We start from the raw sequence: 23,312 nt of genomic DNA, 5'->3' as shown, positions 1-23,312 counted from the left end.
ATTTTTGTGTAATAAAAAAAAAATCTGAAAAATAAATGCTTGTTTTGCTTGTCACTTTGATATGTTGGCAATTGGACTAAATCAAGCCTTGTTTCCCAGTGAGTAAGGTGTGAAAGGATTAGCAGGGTTGAAATGGCTGGGCACATACTGAAAGGTAGGAGGTATAGTGTGAGGGAAAGGACGTCAAAACTTTTAATGTCTCAAGGCCAATGTTTTGAGCCAGAGCCAATACAAAGGTCAACCCTCTCTGCATACTGCAGAGCCTCAGATCCCTGCAATCTCATTCTTCCCAGGGAAAACTCCCTTTGCTGCTGCTAGAAGTTTGGCAGCACGACACCTACATTGGAATATTGCTGTCAACTCTGAAGGTCACCAAGAATATTAGAAGGAACAGATGATGAAAGTTCTGGAACTGACAAAGGAATCCTAGAACAAAGCCCATTTTTAGACGACTGACTCTCCTGTAGCCTGGAGATGGATAGACTCAAATGCCAAGGTATTTAAAGTTTGACTGGGTAAGGCCAAAATAGGCTATGCTGCCATAGAGATGCGATTGGAGTTGAGATGCGCTGACTCCTGGACCATTCTTCATGGGGCAACTAGCATGTTTGTGTCACTTTTCTGCCAATGGCTCTAGTCTCTTCTTTAGCAACAGGCCTATGTCCAAAGCTCCATTGTAAAAGCAGGAAGAAAGTGAGTCAGGCAAGGTAAATTCCGTGTCGCAAACTGAATGTGCCTGGCTCCTCTCGGCGAGCTCTGGCCTGAAGGGTTACAGTACTGGTGTAGTGGGGGTGAAGGATGTTCTGAAATGCCAGGTTGAGTGGAGATCAAATATCTCACTGCTGAGCACCACCTAACAATCCAAAATCACTCTGCATTGTGTCCTTAAGCTAAATCATTCCAATCAGCTGTGAGAAGGCCCCTTGCAAAGTGAATAATGCTACTAAATTGCTACTATGTATATACCTTGGCCTTCTGGTCTTTGATTAAAAATTGTCCGGGCAATAGGAATTGGTGTGGCAATGGTATTTGAGAGCTCTGGTACAGTTGAGAGACTAGGTAACATCCAGCATGGAGAAATCGGTCTCTATATGGGGTGGAGAGGAGGGATACATTTTGCATCGCTGAGTTGTGCACCTTACCTATGGGAGCACCAACCAGCCCTGGGAGACGGATGTTTCCCACCACAGGGATGCAGGCATCTGTGTGTTGGGGGGCAGGGAAGGGGAGCTTTGACAATGCTCTCAAACCAATATGCATCCTGATTTGTGTCCCCTGTGGTCGTTCCTCACCCCAACCAGTCCCTGCATGTAGGCTTCAACCAAAGCCCTAGTTAGAAGGGAAGGAGCCCAAGGACAAGAGCAGGGTGTTGGGGTCGGGGCACTACTGAACCTGAAGGGGATCAGAGGGAGGTAGAGCTGGTTAGGAATTGTCCCATAAAAGAAACAGTTTAGTTGGAAAAGGTCAATTCATTAAACCACAACTGTTTTCTGGAAACATCACTTGGAACTACAGACATGTCCTGATTGAAACCTATCTGGGTTCTGGATGGGCTGCTGGGAACTCTGGGTTTCTAGAGTGTGACTGGGGCAGCCTTGACCTGGAGCCCATTAGCCTGAGAACTTCAGCTCTCAGTGGGGCTGGCTCCATGAGTCCCCAGGCTCCAGCCCACTCCTCCTAGGAACTGGGCACAGATGGCTGCTCCTCGTGTTTTGGGGACAGTTGAACAGACACAGTTTGATTTCTTTGGAACTGCCTCGTTTTGTTCCAAAACTGACTGAAAACTTTTGGGGAATTGCCAAGGAGACAGAAATTCTGATTTTTTTGACCAGCCATACAGGAGGAATTCCTAGGGGTGGCCTGATGTGTCTGCCTGCCTACAGGATGATGGGGGTTCCTAGGGCTTCCCCCTGTGTCTCTGCACCCCTGCATGGGGTGAAGGGGGCTTCCTGGGATAGGGGGGCCAGGCCCTTCAAAGTCCGGTCGGCGGCACAGCAGGGGCCTGGGGCTTAGGCAGGCTTCTTACCTGCCCTGGCTCTGCACTGCTCCTGGACGCAGTCACCAGATCCCAGTGGCCAGGGACTGGAAGGGTCCACATGCTGCCTTTGCCCCAAGGACTGGCTCTGCAGCTCCCATTGGCCAGGAACGGTGACCAATGGGAACTGCAGGGGGGGCGGTGCTGGCAGGTACCAAGGCAGCACACACTGGGCAGAGCTGCCTGGCTGCTGATGTGCCTAGAGGCCACAGGGATGTGGGGGCTGCTTCCTTGGAGAGGTGGTAATCGCTTTTGGGACACCCCACCCCACCTCCTGGCATGGTCCAGCACCCCCCTCTTGCACCCCAAACACCTCATCCCTGCCCCTACCCCAGAGCCCCCATAAGCCCACCCCCTACCCCAGCCGGGAGCCCCCTCTGGCACCCTGAACCCCCCAGTCCAGAGCCCATCCCCCCTCCTGCACCCCAACTCCCTGCCCCAGCCTGTGAAAGTGAGGGGGGGGGGGAGAGTGAGTGATGGAGGGAGGTGGATGCAGCAAGTGGGGGCGGGGCATGGGCGGGGCCTCAGAAGGGGCGGGGCAGGGGCGGGGCCTCAGAAGGGGCGGGGCGTTGGGTTTTGTGTGGTTAGGAAGTTGGCTGCCCTCTCCCCGGGGCTGCCCCAGGAGGACGGGGGTCGCTGGGGGGCCCCTCTTGTCTCCGCCCCCCCCCCCCGCGAGGGCCCCTCCTTCCCTTCACCCCTCTCCCCCCCCGGGGGGCGGAGTCAGCCTCAGCCCCCACCCAACAGAGCCGCGGTACGTGTCCCTGTGACGCCACCACGCACAGGAGAGCCCGTGGGACCCCGGCACTGAGCGGTGGCTCACGGGAGGGGGCGGAGTCACTCGCTCCCCCGCAGCAACCGGCGGGGCGGAGGCGCTACGCTCCGGCTAACCGGAGGGACGCGATACTGCGCAGGCGCATAGCGCGGTGGGGGGGTATGAGGCGCTCTCGGAAATAAGTAGGGACAGGTGCCTGAGTCGGCTATCGCGTTCTACTTCCGGGTCAGGGCCCGATGGCTGACCGGAAGCGGAGGTGAGACTGGGGGAGGAGGTGGCACCGGCACCGGCGGGTTCCTCCGTGGAGAGAATTTCAGGTGGGGGTGGAGGGGCGCGGCAGGTAAGGTAACCGCAGGGGAGCGGGGGGTGATTGCGGGGGGGAGCGGGATAAAGAGATTGGGGGGTTGGGGGGGAGCAGTAACAGGAGGTATGCATGCAGGGGGAGGTGTTTCACTCTCAGGTATTGCCTCTGCTACTCTGGGCTTCTTTGTAAAGTGGGTGAGAGACTGAGAGTCCCAGGTCTGGATTGGGGGGAATACAGGACCTCGCTAAGAACATCCCCCACTTGGTCTTTCTGCAAACCTTTCCTTCTCTAGTGCTGCCCTCGCTGGGTTTTAAACAGCAGGGGGGTCTCCTCAGGGGTGATGACAGTGACCTGCTTCCTATTTTATAAATGGGGAAGCTTAGGCACTGCGGGGTGAAGCTGATAATCTGCAGTAACGGTTGACAAGCCAGGAATAGAACAGAGGCTCCTGCTCTAACCACTAGGCCACATTCCCTCCCAGAGCTGGCACTAGAATCCAGGAGTCCTGGCTCTGGATTTGACACTCAACCACTTCACCACGCTCCCTCCCTAGTTCATCTTGCCCAGTATTTTTTAGCTGGAATTGAAGCTGCATCACTAATAGTCTCTGATTCTCTCCCTAATACAGACAAGTACACTCCAGTTGCCTGTTAATTTTCATATCACTTCCTCAAGGGTCCCTAACAGTAAAATGCACTGTGTCATCATCATTCCATGGTTTTTTTAATTAATACTATTAAAATAAAACTCCCCAGTCAACCCAAAAGGGTCCCTAGCCTTGCTTGGGACAAGGCTAGGAAAACCGATGGGCCTGGCTTTCTCTGATGGGCATCACGAGTTTCTTGTATCACTGTAACTCAAGAGTGAAGCTTGAGTGGTTTGTAGCATCTGTTGAGGCATGGGAGGTTTCTCTTCAATTCTGGGAGCAGCTGAGCTTATCCTGGAGCAATAGATTTCAATCTCTGTTCTGCAGTTGTTATCAATTCCTCTTAGGCTTCTCCCCCAGTGATTACGCTGTGGGCTCCTGGGTACACCAGTGTTTGTACTCTTGTGTAAATGACATGAGCGGGGGGACAGTTAATGGTGGTTCTGTGCATGCTGCAGGCTGAAGAACACTTTGGCGATGCCCCTCTCTGTCATGCGTAGTTATTTTTGGTTGACTGAGCTGTGATACTGTTAGCGTATGTCACTTAGCTGACCTTGGTTCAGTATGGAGGAGGGCTGTCATGGCTTGTTTTCTCTACATGGCTGACATTTATGTCCTTTGCCACACTTGTTGCTCTTGATCCACCAATGTTGTGGCAGTTATTGCTGGAAAAAAAGGTGGTGATTTTATCACAGCAAACCTGAGGTGAACTTGTATTTGTATATGAAGGCACCGGGATGCTACGGTGACTGCAGATCTTATTAGAGATGGTTGCTTGCTTCATGAAGTTCTCCATGTAATTCATACGGTACTAATGTTACTGCAAGGGAGGGGGGTTAATTTGCCATAGTCCACTTTCATCCCATGAGAAATCAAGGAGAGGAAATGAGCTGGGGGAAAAACAATCCCTTTCAGACAACTAACTGCTAAGTCTCAAGAGGCCTGTTTATGTAAGGGAGACGTGTCATTTTAAATGCCTTTTTTTGGCTTCTCTTTGGATCTTGGCAGTCAGAGCAGCAGCTTCTTGCAGCTGACCTCTGTCAGCATGAGACTTTGTCCGTTGTTTCGCTGGTGCTTGTTAAAACATCTTTGGCATGTTGAAAATAAGGAGCTTAAAGGGACACCATCAGCTGAAAGATAGTCAACTTCAAAAACCTGACTTAGATGTATTTCCAAGTATACGCCCATCCCTGAGCACCCCCCCAGCCAATCTCTGAGTTTCTAATCACATTTTACTATATTTAAATACCCCTCTCTGTTGTTGTGTGAGAGATTCCCCAACCCCACCCGCAACTAACCAGAGAAACTGACTGTATACAAAATCCTGTCAAATGCACAAAGTTGACAAAACAAGGGGGAAAAATTATTATTCTCCTCTGATGTGCCCATCACTAGAGGATTCTCTTTCATGGGTCTCAAGCATCCTCAAGGCCAGATGGAACCGCCAAAGCTTAATGTTTTTGGATGGTGTCATACTCTTCCCCCCGCCCCCCTTTTCAGGTTCCCCTACCAGTAAGTGGAATGTTCTGATCCTGTGATGTGGGTAGTACAGTGTTCAACTGCCTCCAACTGGCAGTTCCTTTGTCACTACTAGCAGGTGAGGAGCTCCCCTCTAGCTGCTCCTGTGCGCTGGGGGGGGGGGGGTGTTGTTTTTCTGCCTTTGTTCTTTCCACCCGCTGGGGAGTGTGAGTTTAGATGTGCAAGGGATGAGAGTCAGAGGCCTGTCTTTACAGAACCTTGCTAAAGACATTTCCTGTCCCCTTTATCTGCCTGAAAACCTGCCCTGTTCGCACCCACCTCTAAGGAGCTCAAGTAAGAGATGCCTCAACTTACCCACCTATCTTTATTTGGGAGGCAAGTGCCATGGCTAAGAGGGAGAAACTGCCAGTCACCATGGTAACTTCATGGCAGAGCTAAGAGTAGAACCCAGGAGTCCTAGCATCCAGTCTGGCTTTTGAACCATGTGATTACATACTCTTTAGTTCATTTTGTGCATTACTTCTCATCTGGGATTAAAACTGCTTTTTGAGGAAGGCTGCATGGTTACCATTATTCAAGGTCCAGAAAGACAACATCCCACTTGATGATCACCTCAGCTGTAAGGGTGGCAGAATTCCTTGGCCTTATGGGGCCTGTCTTAAAACCACTGAATGCCCCAAAAAGGGCCATGTTAACTACCCTTCTGATAAAGGTGGGGCTCTTTGTAAAGTTGACTTAGATATTGATGTTTAAATATACAAATGCAGAACTTGTCCACATCTAGGCTCATTGTGTTGTGGGTTGTTTTTTTTTTTTTTTTTTAGTGAGAAAATCTGTGTTCGTCAAGGTGAAGTAATATGAAGCTGCCTTATGTTTCTTGGCGTTACAATTTTTGTCTCTGATTTAATTGTTCATCCAGTTTGAGAACCTTCTCTACAGCCTGAGATGGAAACAGAGTCAGTAAGTACAACATCTCTTTGAAAAATACTTAATTATGCAGAGCGGGGGGGATCCCAAAACTTCTCATTCTGCAGAACGCATCATGAGAGAGACTGTCTCATTTGTCATCTCCCTTCCTAGTACCCCTAACCTTCATTGCTTGTGTAAGAGCTGCAAGGATGCCATTTCATGTACTCGCTCTCTGTTGGGTTTTATTATATATAAAATTTAGCTATTCTGTTTGAATTGTGAGATTACAAATACATTAAGGAACTTCATGTTATACCATAAAACAAGCGTTGCTTTGGCTTTCAAATCTGTATTATAGGTATTGGTGCATTTATAGCCTAGTGATTCAATTTCCTATTTAATATAGGAGTAAACAATTTAAATTTAAAACCAGCACTGTCAGGTAGCTTAGGTCCAAAATATAGACTTTGTGTGTCTTACAAAAAAGTTTTATCAACCAACTATTAATGGGGAGTTTTGCATGAACTGAAAAATAAGCTTGTTTGGATTTAAACATTTACCTCCAGAGTTTGCCGAAGTCTAGAAGATGACTGTAAACAGACATGAAACTGACTAAGGAGGTGATTTTTCAAAGGCACAAATGCCAGTTAGGCACCTCACTTCCTTTCATTGACTTTCATGTGTGTAAAGTTAGACATGGGTTTGTAGAAAGAGGATCTTAATTTGAAAATAAATATTGGTACTTCCTGGTACTCTTAACTTTTTATTCTTTTAAAAATAGCTTAAAGAGGTGCTATAGGTTTGAATTTAGTTTATATGGTGGCTCTTGACACTTTCAGAAGCTGCCTTTTTAAAATCTAATCTTTCTTTATTTGAAATATTTGATAAAATGTTGTCTTGATTCTCAGACTATCCCAATTTGGCAGAACAAACCCCATGGCTCATCACGCAGTGTTGTCAGGAGGATTGGGACAAACCTTCCTTTAAAACCCTGTCCTAGGGCATCCTTTGAGGTAAGGGAATGCATAAGAGATTCTGCAAATATATGCAGGACTCTTCAGTTCTTTAGCAACAGTAATAATTCTGATTTGCCATTCTTTCCCATAGCAAAGTAAAGTATTTTTGAAATTGGAAATGCACCACATGCAGCCAATAGGATTGTATAAATTATCGTCAGTTTTAACAATTTTAATTCTTCCTAGTTTTTGTAAATCCCTGAAATGATCAGTGGCAATTTGCTGGCATGATTGTATAGAACATGGTCCCAATCAGGAAGGAGTGTGAGCTAATGATTAGAGGAGACTGAGTCCAAGCTTCTGGGTTCTATTCCTAGCTGAGCCACTGACTGAGTGTGTGACCTCGGGCAAGTCGCTTAACCTCCCAGGGCCTCCGTTTCCCAAACCATAATATGAGGCTCATGATACATACCTACCTCATTGGGTGTTTGAGAGTTAGCTCAACAATGGTATCGCTTTGTAGCTGAAAAGTGGTGTTCATGTGCTCGCTAATTTTTCTTTTTTTTGGCTGCATTTCAGGCAATAGTGAGTACATTTTTGCAGGGTCATTTTCCAGTTTTATGATGCACATCAAAAAAGCTAAGAGGACAGTTTCATAAACACACACAGCATTTCATGTACTAGTTTATCTGAATCTATCTACACTGGCTTCATACAGTGAAGACCCAGCTATGAATCTGACGCAGAGAAGGCTTCATCGTCTTTAAATTGTACCAGACACATTAAACAGAAGAAAACCATTATATTAATGTCATTATGTTCTTTCTAGGTTCTACCAAACATTTCAGATCTGTATCTAAATGATGCACCTCCAGTCCCCACTCTGGCAGATATTGCATGGATAGCAGCAGATGAAGAAGAAACATATGCTAGAGTCAGGTATTTTTACTTTCTTTCTCACCCAATAGCTTTCCATTCTTCCTGTACAGTGGCTTATTTTGTGAAAGATAAAACAGTAACTGATCAAATGCTCATAATTTCTAGTCACTTGAGTTGTTCTGGTGAGATGCCGATTGATTTGATTGATTTATTGAAAGTTGTTCTACAGAGAGGAGGGATGAGATGTTTTGGCCAAGGGACACTAGGGCAAACTCTTACAGAAAGTGCCAGGGGATACTTAACGTTCAAGCAGAGTGGCTAGGCTCTTAGTTTTTAAGATCGTAACTGAAAGACCTCACCCTGAGCACCATGTAGTTTACTAGGTGATCTACTTCAGAAGGATGAAGGGCTGTCATATCCCTTCTGGGATTCATACCTGTTTGTCCAGGGAGTCCACGTCTATCCATTTCACTTTTTGAAGTTCTGGGGCAGGTCAGTAACTTGAATATTTAATGTGTCTTATGAAAAATAAAATACAGGCCTTTTGAAGTCCGAGAAACTATGTAATGGGGTCAGGTGACGCCCCCATGCATACACAATATCAAATGCCACTCCATTGCATAGAAATGTAAACCAGCCGGAAGAGAGGAATATCCTACTGGCCTCCTGGGTAAGGCTCTAGACTGAAAGTTCAGAAGCTGGCTTTTTGGTTCCTGCGTCTGCCACAGATTTTGGGCAGCATTTTTTGTGTAGTTACTGTGCCTCATTTTCCTCCTCTATAGAACAGGGATAATATCTACCTCCCATGAGTATCCTGATTTGTTGTCTGTAAAATGCTTTTCAGTTCTTGGGTGGCAGGCTGTGGAAACACAAAACATTATTGCCTGCGTGGGGTCTGTTCCGTTTGTATGACTGATGGGCTTTTGTGCTGCACTTTTTTAGGAGTGACACACGTCCATTGAAGCACAAATGGAAGCCCAGCCCGTTCTTTGTTATACAGCGAAATGCTTCAGTCCCCAACTTGAGAAAGCAGGAAGAGAAGCTGCTGGTCTTGAAGAAACCTGGTTTACCGGCCCTCAGTCGGACGACGGAGCTTCAAGATGAGCTGAGCCTCCTGCGGAGTCAAATAGCTAAAATTGTAGCTGCAGAGCCAGGTAAGAACATACCAATCCTTCTTTTCTAACAATAAAAGGCTTGAGACTATGAACAGTGATTCCGCTATAAAAAGCAGTGAATACTGGTCAGATACTTTATCAAAATATTGCCAGTTTTCTGGCTTTTTGCATAAAATACAAGACAATAGATATTTTGTCATCTTTGGATTCCTATCTCTAGCCTTTGCCTGGGCGATTTAATACAATATATACGTTTGGAATGGTATACATAGCCAAAGCTGTGCATACAGCTCACTGTTACAACTCCAGCTGAGTTGAGTGTTTATAGGAGTTTGACTAGTGGGGAGACGACAGCCATGCTGATCCTATTGCTTCGTAAGAGCTGGCAGTGGCTTAAATGGAATGCATCCATTTTTGGCATCCATGTAGTGAAACGCAAATGACATAAACAGCTGGAGTTACAGAATTCACAATGGCTGAGTACATTTCTTCTCTCCCCTTGTTGGTGCAATGTCATCTGTGATGTCGGTAGAACGAATGGTACTGTTTGTATGTATTGGCATTGGTTTGATTAGAAACCCCCAACACACACTTATTTTTAAAATCAGTACAACCAAAATCAACTGTAACTGTACTGGAGAGAGAGGGTGTTGAGTTTCCAGACTGAGTGCCTTCCATTGAATGAAAACGTTGGGGATTTAGTCTTGTCATTCTTGCCCCCAGGCCTGCTGTTGGTGTTTAAAAAGGGTTATTTTCCTCTTTCTTTGGGAGTGTGATGTAAGTGTTCTGGTTTTTCATGACCAGAGATGAGTACTAATTGTTCTCGGGCCAGTTAAGCTTTTTGAGAAGAGGCCGGCTGGAGTTCACAGATTAATAGATTATAAAGCCAGAAGAGTCCATTGTGATCATCTAGTCTGACCATGTGCACATCATCTTCTTGAATTAATTCTCGCTGGTTAATTGCTCCTGTCGTAAACACACTGATTTTAGTTGTGTTTTAAGCTAAAAAAATGCAAGTAAATTTAATGTGAAAGAGGAAATGCCATCCTTTAATTTGCTCTTGTGGTCTAGCTTCTGCTGGGTGGCTCTTTGGAAATAAACAGGATGCTATTTTTGGTGAAACTCCAGAGTACAAAATGGCATCACATGCTTGTTCGTATTGCTGACCAATCAGAGTCACAGAGCTGTGCAAGACCAGAAGTAGTCTTAAAACCTTTTAAAAGTAGCAACTTGGCATGTTACTGGAACTTGAACCTTCTCCAAAACAGCTTCTCTTGTAGGAAGCTGCATCTGATGGTGTACAACCAAAGTATAAAGGGCGTGGTTATGATTTGGCTTTCTGTCAATGGCATAAAAGGGGGGAAAATAACTTTGTTATGGCAAAAAATGCAAAAGCCTTTTCCATTTTTAAATAAAATGTCATGACACTATCTTAAATACTGCTTTGTCATGGAAAATTGTGGTAAGTGAAATATCCTTTATTCTGCAATTAAACATAGTTTGCTTGTTGTGTGTTTAAATTTAAAACCCAGGGCACTCTTCCATACTCGACTACAGAACCAAACCTAATCCTTTAGGGAGAAGGAGACAGTTGAGTAGGGTGACACTTTTTATGAAAAATACCTTGTCATAGGATCTGTCATAAGTCATCGCTGTGACAAACTTACAGCCTTATAAACAATATAAGCCATTGCTTATAGTTAGTTCATTGCAAGGGGAGACACTTACTCATTACATCCTCAGACTGTACTGGCTTTAGTTTGAATGTTGGCCTCTGCATTTCAGACATGAATCTAATGTATTAGGTTCAGCCCATTCTAACTTATTTTATCCCTCTTTAATATATTAGATGCCCCTTGGAATACATAGGATGTTTTTGTCTGGATCACAATGTTTAAATGCGATGCGGTACAAAGTAGACTATCTAGTGTAGCTATGATGATCCACTCGGGGCAGAATTTGACCACAAGTTTATAGGTCACCGGTTATATGCACAGAATACCTAGGGGAGCACTTACAGAGGTGGAAACTGAGGCAGAGAGGTTCTCTGGGACAAGACTACACAGGATGAGAGTGAAAAAGCTGCCTTTAGAACTGCAGACTTCTTTATTCCCAGGCTTGTATTCTAACCACTGGACATGCTGCCTCAAAAGTAACAGAAGGCAGAATTTGGCCCTTAAAATGTCAGTGCAAACTACCTCTGAATCAGCTCTTTGTACCTTTCATTCTGCTTAAGCCATACGGCGTCAGGAACAGCTTTAATGCTTCTAGTTCAGCAGTAAAATGGGGGGTGGTTAATAGAATAGATTACGGCTCTTGCTCAGACTACATGAGCCTTGTTTCATCCCCACCCCTTCCCTACGTCAGGTGACATATTTCTGTGTAACCGTCTCACTGCAAACTCTGGTCCAGTCGTCATTTTCCAAAGAGATTCACTCAATGATTTCATGCATGTGGGAATTGTTCTTGCTGGTTATTTTGCTAGGAAACTAGGGAATTGTCCGTGCCTTTGGGTAGGACATGGTGCATTCTTAGAGACAGGCACCCTCTGACACGGTGGTTGATACGATCTCACAGAAGATTAAGAATTTTTCTAAACGCTTCCAAGATACTTCATGGTCATATTTAGGTTGCATATGTAGAACAATAATTACTTTTTCCTGATCTCTGGCGCATTTGTGCTCTTACAAAAAAGACAAAATGCAGACGAAGGGGGAAAGGGATTAGCTGATCTGTATGGAAAACAATCCATAATTTAACACAGAATGTGCTGGGCAGAGGTCAGGTAGTTTAAGGGAGGTACATTTGTATCTTGTTGTCTATAAGCCATAAGGTATCAAAGCACATACACACTAAAAGGCTGAAAGAACTCCAGGGGTGGGGAAGCCATCTCACCAAGGTTCTTGGAGACCATGAAAGCGAAGGACATCTCCTCTTTGGAGAGACTGTTACCCTCATTCTTCCTCCTTGTGTAAGATCCAAGAGGAGCAATTGAATTAGAAACAAAGAATGGAGAAGATGTCATGTCTTGAGAGCAAGATGTCAGCTCAGTCATATAAACTGTTCAACTCGCCTTAAGTAGAGGAAGGTAATAATTGTGAGCGGACCAGAGGTCTGCATGGGAAACACTGATCATATTTCTCCCTCCCCGCTCCTTCCCTGGCAACGTTCCCAAGTTTGTCAGCTCGCTTGTAAGGGCCTTTTGCAAAGTCTGGAGCATGTTCTGATTTCAGTACTTTGGAATTATAGTTGAGAAGATAGTTGCAGACGAGTAATCTGACAATCCAAATAATAACTACAGTTCTCAATCGCATTTTGGAGGTGTTGGTGGAAAGTAATAGGTACTGTGCAATTGGCTTTTATCTACATCAACAAAATGACTCTGATGGCTGGGAACTGAAAGCGAGTCTGTGCGGTTCTGTACGCTCCTTTCTGACACAGAGAAGGCCCTTCTCGAAGATGCGTGTACTCTAACATGTTCAATAAATTAGGGAAAAATCCAGGGTCCCAAAGAGCATTGGTATCAGAGTCAAAATTTAAAATGAAGGCGTTGCTAGTTCCCAGTCCTGTGTTCATACTGTCATGTGTAATGGGTTTTCAGAACAAAATGGAAAGGAAGCAACTTGATAGAGGCATTGTATAAGGGGGACAGCCCTGGGATACTGCTGAAGGGGGACAGCCCTGGATTGGAAGAGGAAGAATGGCCTTTTGGTTAAGGAATTCAACTGGGATGCAAGAGATCTTCGTTCTGTTCCCAGATTTCACAGATGTCTTGTTTGTCCTTAACCATATAATGTAATCTCTGTGCCTCAGTTTCCCACCTGTAAAATGGGTATAATACTTCCCTGGCTCCCAGGGGGCTTGTAAGGATAAAGTCTGTCTCTGCGAGATGCATGGTAATATAGTGATGGAGGCTATATGTGTAGACAGAAGCATGGTATCAGGGGCAGTGGGGATGAGAGCTGTAAGGGAGGGCCGGGAGGGATGGAGGAAGCAGTGTGCATGTGGAGGGTAAAAGGGAAAGTCCTCAGTCATGTTTATTTTTGCATAACTTGGGGGAGGTTGGCCAAGATCTGAGCTTGATTGATATTCTTCTGCTTAGAAAAATAAGGTGGTTTGGCACTAGTTTATGTATCTACATATATTGTTTTCTTTTTCAGCTTCCGCTTCATTAACGCCAGATTTATTATCTCCAGGAAGTTCAAATGTATCTTCTCCCTTACCTTGTTTTGGATCCTCATTCCAATCTACAACTTCCTTTGTCATTAGTGATATCACAGAGGAGGCAGAATTAGAAATTCCGGAGCTTCCATCAGTTTCCATGCTTTGTTCTGCAACCTCTGAATGTTGTAAACCAGATCCAAAGGATGCTGACGAGGAAGATTCTGTGTCTCTTTCGAAGGCCAGCAGTTTTGCGGACATGATGGGCATACTTAAAGACATTCATAGGATGAAACAGAACAAAGATTTGTAAGTCCTTCCTGAACCTCTTTTATTTTCTGCATGAACGCTCCTGTCCTCCTTTTTTTTTTTTTGTTTCAAAGCATTGTAGACACATTGAATATTGTGTTCATCTGCTTGTCCTTCGTGCTATAATCATGCTTTACAAAGAAATATTTGTTGTACATTAGAACTGCTGCTATTTCTAGATCTGTTTTATTTGCCTCCCAAATGATTGCCTTTGGATTGAAGGGTAGAAAACAATGGAGAGAGGGGGGAAGTACTGGAAGTCTACTAGCACACTGCTTGACAGCTCTGCTTCAACCCGTCCACACCAAAAATCACCTTGCTTTTCTTATTGTTTAGCAAAATGTGTGGGGAGAGGAGACATCCATAAGTGAAGCCCTCTGAGACCCTATTGTCAGATATCTGCACACCCCTCACCTCTAAGCTCTGTGCATTCCATGTAATGTCTGATTAGGCAAAGCGCCCACCTCATGCTTTTTTCCTCATAAGCGCTGTCCTGAAAGCAGATTTATCGTACTGTTGTCGTGTAACCTGGGAATGTCAAGTCACTGACACGCTTACCTGTGCATTGTCGGAGACAGGACCCTCCCGAAGAAGAAATACCTTCTCTAATATCTCAGCAGGCCTTTGTATTGTTCTTGTTTCGCATGGACGACATGGAATTAGACTGATGATGCTCAGCCCTTTCACCGGCACACTCCAAAATCCATGTGGCCATTTCTATGGTATTGTGGGGAGCCCTATCCAATATCAAAATAAAACCATTTTGAATATTCATTATGTTCCTTCATGAATTTTATGCCTAATCCAATTAAAGAGAAATATACTTTTGTTTGGTGCCAGAGAATTACACCAAAAAATAAAACACTGAAATATACTCTGTACAGCTCAGCCTGCACTGAAGTATCATTGCTCTCAAATTTTCCAAAGAAATATTATTCAGAAGTGGAAATGTATCCTTCCTCCATTATAATTCTTGTCATTAATCTTTCTGGAGGCTGGAGTAGGAGTCAGAGCTTAAATGAATTTCTCCTGCTCATGAATACACACTGGATATGTGTCCTCTTTTGAATTGCAGATTGAAGTTTTTTCTTGCCTGTCCAAAGGAGCTTTTTTTACCATCCTTTGCAATGTTGATTTATCACAGTCAAAGGAGATGTAATTTTCAAAAAAGTACTTGTCATTTTGCAGGATTTAGTGGGGTTGCATCAACTTCCGTTGTCCGGCATTAGGTAATTCAGTCTGCGATGTCATATTTGGGCAATGTGAATCCTCGTCTTCTTTTGACAGGTTTCAGAGTAGCAGCCGTGTTAGTCTGTATCCGCAAAAAAAACAGGAGTACTTGTGGCACCTTAAAGACTAACATTAAATTTGAACCGCCATCAGAAATGGGCAAAAACATAGCTAAAGTGCCTACAAGCATGTCTTACACTTGTGTCACACACTATTTAACCTTAATCGAGTAAATTCATTTTCAAAGAGGTAAAGTAAACTTCCCCTGGAGGATAAACTCTTGTGTGAAGGGAAATTGCCAGACACCTGGGGCATATTGGGCCTGGGAATCGTGCACTAATGCAGAACAAGGCTGGTCAGGGAAAGACCTGCAATAATCACTTTTTCAGGTGGGAGTTTCAGGAAGCTCATTCCCCGGGTCAGAAGCTGCGGCTCTCACACCAGCATTCCCAGGATCACCAGGAAGGTGCTAGGTGAATAGGGATTGGTGCTGAGTCATTTCACAAGGTCTTTGAGGCGGACTGGAGCAAATCCGTGGAGAGTTTTTTAGAAACGAGCATGGTGACTTGTTTAGGCTTAGTCTGAAAATGACTGTTGAACCAGTGGATGCACTTGGGCGAGCAGCTTGGTTAGCGTGAGAATGCAGGTAGCAATATTATCCCCGTGCTGGACCTATTCGGTCATCTTGCGTAGGGCAGCTAGCTCAGTGCCTTCAACAGACGTCGCTGAAGTCCTCCGAAAAGCTTGTCATGGGTGGGATGGGGGGATTATGCTCTAAGTGCTCGTATTTTGACTTTATGCCTCCCTGGCCAAAATGCATAGGGATAACGAATGATGAATGAAAAGGACTGTTCATGGGATGTTTTACATCTTGTTCCTGAACCAGCCGAACAGAAGATGGCCACTGGGGTGAATATTGGGCGGGAGGGTAGGGAGAGAGAATGTCAGACATGACCTCTCCCTAGGATCAGCAGGAACGGAGCGCTGCCACTGAGAACAAGCTAGGTGAAACTGTGCCCCTGCCTGTGACTGGAGGATTTGAAGACAACTGCGGGCTTTAACTCTTCCAGCAACTCTCCTCTCCCCCCCACTCCTCATGCAGGGAGGGCTCTAATGTGAACCCTCAGGGCGTTTCAGATAAAGTTAAAGGACTTGTCCAGCACAGCGCGATTTGATGGTGTTGATGTATACGCGGCTGGTTATGCAGATAGTTCTATACAAGGGGTGTTTGACTTTCGGGGTAGCACCATCCCCATCAGTCCCAGTCATTCTATTTCCCTACATGAGATGGAATTGCATGATTCCCCAGGAAGTCAGTATACATCCACTGAGCAGTAGGGGAGTCTCAGTGCTGTGAACAGGCTCTGCGTAGGTGGGGTGCCATGGGAATGGATGTGCAGCCAGCTGTGATAACACACAGCTATGCAGAGGGTGGCACAGAGAAAAGGGCCCCAATTTTCTTGCTGCTTATTTATCTGCAGTTCCCATTGACTTCAGTGGAAGTCACTCAGCTGCAGGAGAAAAGAGAATGGGACCAGTGTAATTTTAGGGACTGGGGGCATGCATACACTGCTACGACCGTGCTGCTGTAGCACCACAACTTAGATGCTTCCCTTGTCGACAGAAGGGGATTTTCTGTTGCTGTAGTTAATTCACCTCTCCAAGAGGTGGTAACTACATCGGAAGAATTCTTCCATCCACCTAGCTGCCTCTGCACTGGGGTAGGTTGAGTTCACCATGGCACAACATTCTTCAAAGCCCTGAGCCCTTAACTAGGTGGATCTAATTTTTAAGTGTAGACCAGGCATGTAGCTAATGGTTTATGCCTTTCTCCAAAGAAGGGGCTTGTTCTCCTCTAGGTAGCTAGGTTCCATGAAGGGGCCATAGTACCAGTAACTATTAGCACAGCCGTCTATAAAGTAGAATACAAATGTCTTGTGTGAGGACATCGAACAGATTCTATCCCGCTGGGACTGGGCGGGCAGAGAGAAGGAAGAGCTCCGCTTTTCTGTTCTGCCAAGTTAGCCGAGGCCCGTTTCCCACAGGGGATAACAGCTCGCCTGGTTAACAGGAGAAGCCGAACCACATTGTATGCAAATTTGAGTGTCTTTAGCTGCTCTTTTTCCTGATGAGGTTCAGAATGAATGGCCCAGATATTAGGCAATTACTGCGGTAGCAATAACTGGAACTGCCACGTCTCCAGTGGATTTACCGAAAGATAACGGCATTCGTTTGTGGAAAGGTTGTGGTGATGTGTGTGTTCGCCAAGGCTGCCTCTGAGGCTGTATAACCAAATCTGTAACCATAGGCTTCACACCATGTATTGCTCTCGTCTGTCCCTCTATCTTAGCCTAGTGCCTTGCCTGCAGTGTGCACAGGACACTTGGAGACGAGGGTTACAATATCTGAATGAGAGCTGGGTGAATAGCCATGAATAATATATTCCATGCGACTGTGCAATTAACTGGTGAACAATTGTCTTCATTGTTTGACCAGCACAAATTGATGATTGCCCTCCAGGCCAGCCCCATACCATGGTGACGTGCCATATATCTGACGAGAGTTGGTTGGGACTCCCTAATATGCTGTGGGGGGAGCAGCTTGTACCTCCGTGACCGGCTGAATACAGCACTTCCTTATTGTTGGCCTGGAGAGCAACAAGACCCTACAAGCCTGGATTTCTTGTGGTGAATTGCTGGGCTTGAATCGCCCAGCCCTAGAATCTAATTGATACGGCTTTTGTTGTTTTATCCTGCTGACGTCCGTTCCGTATTTCACACACAATGTTTAGTGAACAAAAACAAGTGAATGTGAAAAGATCGAGTGGGGCTATTCTTAGAACACCTGTTATTTCACAGCTGATGTACCTTAATGAGTTGTGAAATATCCTTGCTGCAGCCACCTAGAGTAAATGATCTCAAGCAGCTTAGAATTGATTATAGAGTCATTGAGCTCTTTGAGGTTATTGCGGTGACTATATGGACGTCCCAGCAGGAGCAGGTGCAGAAGCAGCATCATGGGTGTCTGACTTAGAAGAATCATGAAACAGCATGAACCAAAGTTGTTTTCAAGAGGCAGGCTCCCTGGGGTCTGTCCCTCGTCTGACCAGTTTCTCGAACTCAAATGGTGCTAGAGCCAGCAGTATAAAGTGACTATGTGTAAAAAGGGAATTAAATGACACTTTTAATTTTTGTGGGTGGAGATGCCATTTACACCTAACAAGATGATTAAATCCGTGCTTTTCTGATGCTCCTGTTTAGGAACTGGTGTTAAAACCCACAGCCTGGAAGCTTCAGGAATGAGCATGAGACACATTTGCATGTTTCCACCATTAAAATCAGAATAGAGCCCTTTTAATATCTGCTGCCTTTTGGAAAGGAATTGTCTGTGTAGTGTTCCAGCTGATCCGTTCATTCAGTGTGTGGTTAAAAACATTTAGTGTGAGGATCTGCTTTGAATGTGAGTACGTTTTTATAAGTACTGGTCATGGGATTGATCTAATTCAGGTGTAATTGCGCATTGATTTGTCCATGATTACTTCCCTGGTGGTTGGCGTTATTCAGTGAGAATTTCTAAAGAATCAAGATGCCGAGATGATGTTGGTTGAAGGTACCGCCTCTGCTGCTAGTTGCCTGGTGTCAGTTTTCTGCAATAGCTGCTGGTTGTGCGCTGCTGCTGGAGGCTTGTTCTCTTGCTCTGATAGATTTCCCCCCCCCCCCCACACCTCTGTTAGCTACCCATGGTGGGAAATGAGCTTTTTTCCTTGTATTCAGTACAACTTCTGTCTTTATCGCTGCAGTCTCACTTTGCCTCTGCCCATCCAGCCTCTTCCTGCATCTGCTCTTGGCTTCCCTCCTACACCCATTGCCCTTTGGAAGCAATTTATTGGAACTCTGGGTGATTTTGGATTCTCTTAAGCTTCCCCAGGTGGAGGAGTGGCTTCTTCAGACTCCATGCTCTGAACCCTGTCTGTCTCTGCACTCGTATCAGAGGGAATCCTGCTTCTGGTGAAATCAGTGGAGTGTTTCTTTCTCTCTCTCTACGCTCGTGATTTAAGCAATGCATTACAATTGTGCCCCTGCAGACACTTCACATGGTACTAGGGGGTCAGGCCTGAAGCCATGGGTTACTTGTGAACTTCTTAAATCTAATCACTGAGTCTTGTAGAAGCTTTCGGTGCAAATTCGAGATTAAGTGGCTGCAGGTGTTTAAAACAAATACAGCAAACCGTCATTGTTTTGCTTTCATCTAGTTAAAAATAATTGGATCTTTTAGAGGCTTTTAAAAGATTTCAGAACTCATGGAATGTTCTCCAGCCTATAGGGAATTTTTACTCTAAAATATTAAACTCTGAAATCAGTGGCTGTTACTTGAAAATAAGGATCCCATGATATCAGGAATGACCCAATATAATTCATACCTTTTTGGTTTCTTGTGAAGTAAGACGCAGGACCCACTGCCTGCCATGCAAGAATAATGTTGGATTATGTGAGGAAAAGGGGAGGTAAAACTGAAGAATCCTCTTTTTATTGCACCAAGACATGCCAAGGGAGCAGTGTACCTATTTCACAATTACACCTCTACCCTGATACAATGCAAATTCAGATATAACGCGGTAAAGCAGTGCTCCGGGGGGGGCTATACACTCTGGCAGATCAAATCAAGTTCGATATAACGTGGTTTCACCTATAACGTGGCAAGATTTTGTTTTTGGCTCCTGAGGACAGCGTTATATCGGGGTAGCGGTGTAACATCAGATAATTAGTTCTTCTATTTCAGGTCAAAGTAATATGTCCTTTGGTTTTAACAGAGGAGGACAGCCTGCATACGGCTTGTATTTTGTACATTTCTTCTTACCTGTTGTTAACGCTTCAGATTTAAAGCAGGAGAAAATTTAATGTAGGCTGGGATTTTTTACACCACATGGGGCATTTAGACCACAGAGTTTCCCCTTGAAATTAATGGGAACTGTGTCTCTACATTTCCTAGGCAGCTTGCAAAATCTCAGCCTTAAGGTACTATTCACTCTGTCTTCTATTCAATTTTTGAACTTTACCCAACTCTGACAGACTGTCAGGGTTCCCAGTGCTGCAGGGAAATGTTGAAATAAAAAAGGGGTTTCAGTGACACACAATTTTCTCATAATTCAGTTTATAAAACAAATTTTTTAACAAAATCCTAAAGCTTGGGCCTAGCAGAGACAGTGTCTTCTACAGGCTTTGGAGAATCTCTATTGAAATTGCTGTTAATACATTTAATTTTTTATCTCCATCAGGAACCGAACTTTATTGAAAGAGGAAGACCCGGCTGTTCTTATATCAGAAGTGTTAAGAAGAAAATTTGCTCTAAAGGATGAAGATGTAACCATGAAAGAGAACTGACATTACACTTCCATTTAAATCTGTAAGCAAGTGTATCGTGCTCCTGAGATTTTTCTCCACAGTAGCTGCCTTCCTAAGGATCAAACTTTCTTGCCTCTTTACTAATTAGAAATTATTTCTGCACTGGAAACTTATTCAAGAAAGCAACTGTAGATTTGCAGAGTTTTCCATGTCTCTAAATATATAAAAACTTTTTAAGAAAGGAAATTTTTCCACATATTTTGAAGCATTACTGGTAACAGTGTCTTCTACAGAGTGATGCGAGTGTTGCTAAATGAAGTTCTCTTCCTATCTGTGTTTTTCCCCAAGGTGACTTTAACTTGAATCATTCATTTGGCTCATGATGGTCTTGTTGCAATATGACTAGCTACTAATTTATAATATAAATGGACATAAAGCATCTAATTCTTTCTCTGATCAGGGGAAGTCGGGTGCAAAGCTATCAATAAGAGTAAATTGCTTCTTCCTTCCAGGCTGTCAGTTTTTAGGAAGTTCTGATTGTATTGAGGGTGGTTTAAGAGCTCGCATTTTTTTCTCAAAAAAGGATTCCCTTTCCCTAAAGTTTCTTCCAATTACTTTCCTGTCCCATTTAGGACAAGAAAAATTAAAGTGAATTATCAGACCATTTAACCACACTCAATTTGCTAGACTGGTGTTGGCTGGTGAGTGACTTTTTAAAATAGTTTGTATGTTTGAAAGATCAAAATATCCCCAGAGTCACATTACACGACACTTGTATCCTGCCCTAAGGTAACTTGTCAAGAATTCCATGTATTTCATTAAAATGATCTCTTTATTCAGATTAACTTTATTTTATTAATGTAAAATTCAATAAGAATTTTGCCCAGTTAATGTGATTTAAAGTATATCTACTGAATCATCAAAGCTTGGAGTTGAGTCCTGTAGAAAACCATGTGGGGAAAAGGAAAGGAGAAAGTCAAGTCACTGTTGAAGTGTCATTCTGTGCTAATGTCTCTCAGCTGTATTCAAGGTAGATGATGATTCCTTGATATAAATGGATCCCTATATGTGGTTCTCCAATGATATTTGCAGGTTTCCTCGATAGTCTCAGCTTGGTAACTGTGCTGGGGTTTTTTGAGGATTGGTGCTGTCTGTCTCCTTGTACTGGTATCTGAAACATTGTTCATAGAAGAGTATCACTGTCTTAAGCCATAGCAATTGTTTTGGGCTGTTTCTGCTGCAGCAAAGGGCATGGATCACTGGTCTCCATGTTGACTCAGCTTGACATCTGTCTGCCAGCAATCTCTTGGTTCTTTGGCTCCCTCTTCCTGGTCTCTCCTGTGTTGCTTTTGAGCAGCTGGTGCTTTCTTGTGTCCTCTATTGTCCTTGCAACTTAGCAGAGAATTGAACATTCAGTGCATGCCTGTTTAAAATACTGTGTCAGGAATGTGTTGAGTGAGCAGCTCTCACATATATTTGTGCTGTAGGAAAATATACACTACATGGTTGTTCTGCCTGAAACACACCATATGCAGTTGATATCTAACCCCATTTGTTCTGACTTATCACCAGGGCTGTAATGGGATTGTCAGGCATGATTTGTGTCAGTTGTAGGATGGGATAATATTGGGAGGACTGCCTGGCATGTATTTTAGTCCTTGGTGTGAAATGATAATTCCAAAGATGCATTGCACAATTCCGTACACATACACAATCCTCTGCCGTGCCACCAGCTACTAGTCAATAGGGAAGATTAGTCCCCCTTTCCCAAAATGCCTCTGTATCCACGCATCTGTGGACATACTGTATTGTCAGAGGAAAATATTGGAGCCTGATCCCACATAATACAAACAATACTGGGTCAGCTACTGCAAGTGATTGCATTTTTGTATAATCTTCCTGCTCTGTACTAACATGCTGCCTTTGAATGGGGTGAATTGCCTCTCTCATAGCAGGCACAAATGTACTCAAGCCAGATTCTTCCCTACTCTGGCAGTGTGGCCAGTGGGGGAAAAACCACACTTCAAGTCCAGATTCACTCCAGTTGCCAGTAACTCCCTCAGATAGGGAGGACGCTTGCTCTGTTAGAACCCCCTGCTGGTAGGGCCAGCAAGAAAAGTTACACTGTGACTTCCTCCCTAGCCCTCCTTATGGTGGCAGTTGTGGGGTCCTGCAGATTATGAAGCCAGATCTGGCAATAGAAACCTTGAGACTACCACTATTTTTGAAATAAGTATACCTGCCACTGCCCTCTCTCACTTTATTTAAACACCCTGGTGGCAATCACAACTTGCACTGACAGCCTAGGATTTCACCCTGTACACAGCTACAACCTTTGGCTTTCACAGTCTGAAATGCCTGTTGTGTACATCTCTTCCTTCTCACACCAGCTACCTTTGGTAGGGATGGTACAACTACAGTTTCTGATAACTTTTGATTTGGCTATTGAGCCAAGTAGCTTAATCCTACTAATTTAATGAAGAGACTGATGCAGGAAGACGTGTATAGCTGACAGCTGTGCCCCTTAAGCATTATAGCTTTCTATATAGCACACATGCTCCATTTAACTCAAGATGATATTCTGTTGCTCTGGTAACATAAGAATTACCATACATCAGAACAGAGGTCCATCTAGTCAAGTAACCACTACTACATGTTCAAAGGAAATTGCAAGCAACTTAGTTCCAGTCTTCATAACACCTGTCAATTAGGGGTTGCCCTATATGCTGAAGCAAGAGGGTCTGTGTCCCTTTACAAACTTGTTCTTAAATAATCCCAGGGCTGTTCTTAGCTATATACATGTCCAGTCCATTTTTGACTCTTAAGTTCTTGACCTAAATTTTGGGGGCAGATAATCCACCTGTAGATGTGTTGAGACACTAGACTGCATAGCGTGGGCCCTCAGGTTTGTGGACTCTGGGGAGCTGATGTTAGGAAACCTTTAACTTGGACTTCCAGGCTGTTGAGCCATATTGCAATATTCAAATCTTACGAGATGAGTGAATGTTCTAAATCACTGGCAATGTGTCTTTTTTCCCCTTAAGTCTTGAATAGTAATGAGCCCTTATTCCTCAACATGTGGGATTGAAGGTACCCGTCATGCCTCCTTTTATATAGAACCACCACTAAGCAGAGCCTTGCCAAACATGCAAATTGATGGTGACCCCCCCCACCC

At 44.4% G+C, this 23,312-nt stretch overlaps 1 protein-coding gene across 6 annotated transcripts; it reads left to right on the top strand.

Annotated features, from left to right (window-relative positions):
• The first annotated feature begins 383 nt into the window (after positions 1–383).
• MTFR1L (mitochondrial fission regulator 1 like) lies at positions 384–20,978 on the top strand. 6 transcript variants are annotated; one of them, XR_005590744.1, is made up of 8 exons: positions 2,934–3,063; positions 6,061–6,196; positions 7,054–7,158; positions 7,931–8,040; positions 8,923–9,134; positions 13,256–13,565; positions 18,056–18,254; positions 20,071–20,978. XR_005590744.1 is itself a non-coding variant. In XM_039511231.1 (7 exons), the coding sequence occupies exons 2-7, from the start codon at positions 6,182–6,184 to the stop codon at positions 20,174–20,176; spliced, it is 858 nt and encodes a 285-aa protein (XP_039367165.1). In that variant the 5' UTR covers positions 384–496; positions 6,061–6,181; the 3' UTR covers positions 20,177–20,978. The 6 variants fall into 6 exon arrangements, 5 of the variants coding, with proteins under 5 accessions (XP_039367165.1, XP_039367166.1, XP_039367162.1 ...); XM_039511231.1 differs by lacking the exons at positions 2,934–3,063; positions 18,056–18,254 and adding an exon at positions 384–496; XM_039511232.1 differs by lacking the exons at positions 2,934–3,063; positions 18,056–18,254 and adding an exon at positions 565–707.
• The last annotated feature ends 2,334 nt before the right edge of the window (positions 20,979–23,312 follow it).

The sequence above is a fragment of the Mauremys reevesii genome, linkage group 23 (genome assembly GCF_016161935.1).
Source record: "Mauremys reevesii isolate NIE-2019 linkage group 23, ASM1616193v1, whole genome shotgun sequence".
In the NCBI taxonomy this organism is placed as follows: domain Eukaryota; kingdom Metazoa; phylum Chordata; order Testudines; family Geoemydidae; genus Mauremys; species Mauremys reevesii.
The sequence above is the reverse complement of the archived record's forward strand: the minus strand, read 5'-3'. Positions and strand labels throughout refer to the sequence as shown.

What these genes read in the sequence shown, in the direction of transcription:
- MTFR1L (XM_039511231.1), top strand. An exon ending in GTCCTAGGGCATCCTTTGAG is followed by an intron (nt 7,159 to 7,930) that starts GTAAGGGAATGC and finishes TGTTCTTTCTAG; the next exon opens with GTTCTACCAAACATTTCAGA. An exon ending in AATTGTAGCTGCAGAGCCAG is followed by an intron (nt 9,135 to 13,255) that starts GTAAGAACATAC and finishes TTTCTTTTTCAG; the next exon opens with CTTCCGCTTCATTAACGCCA.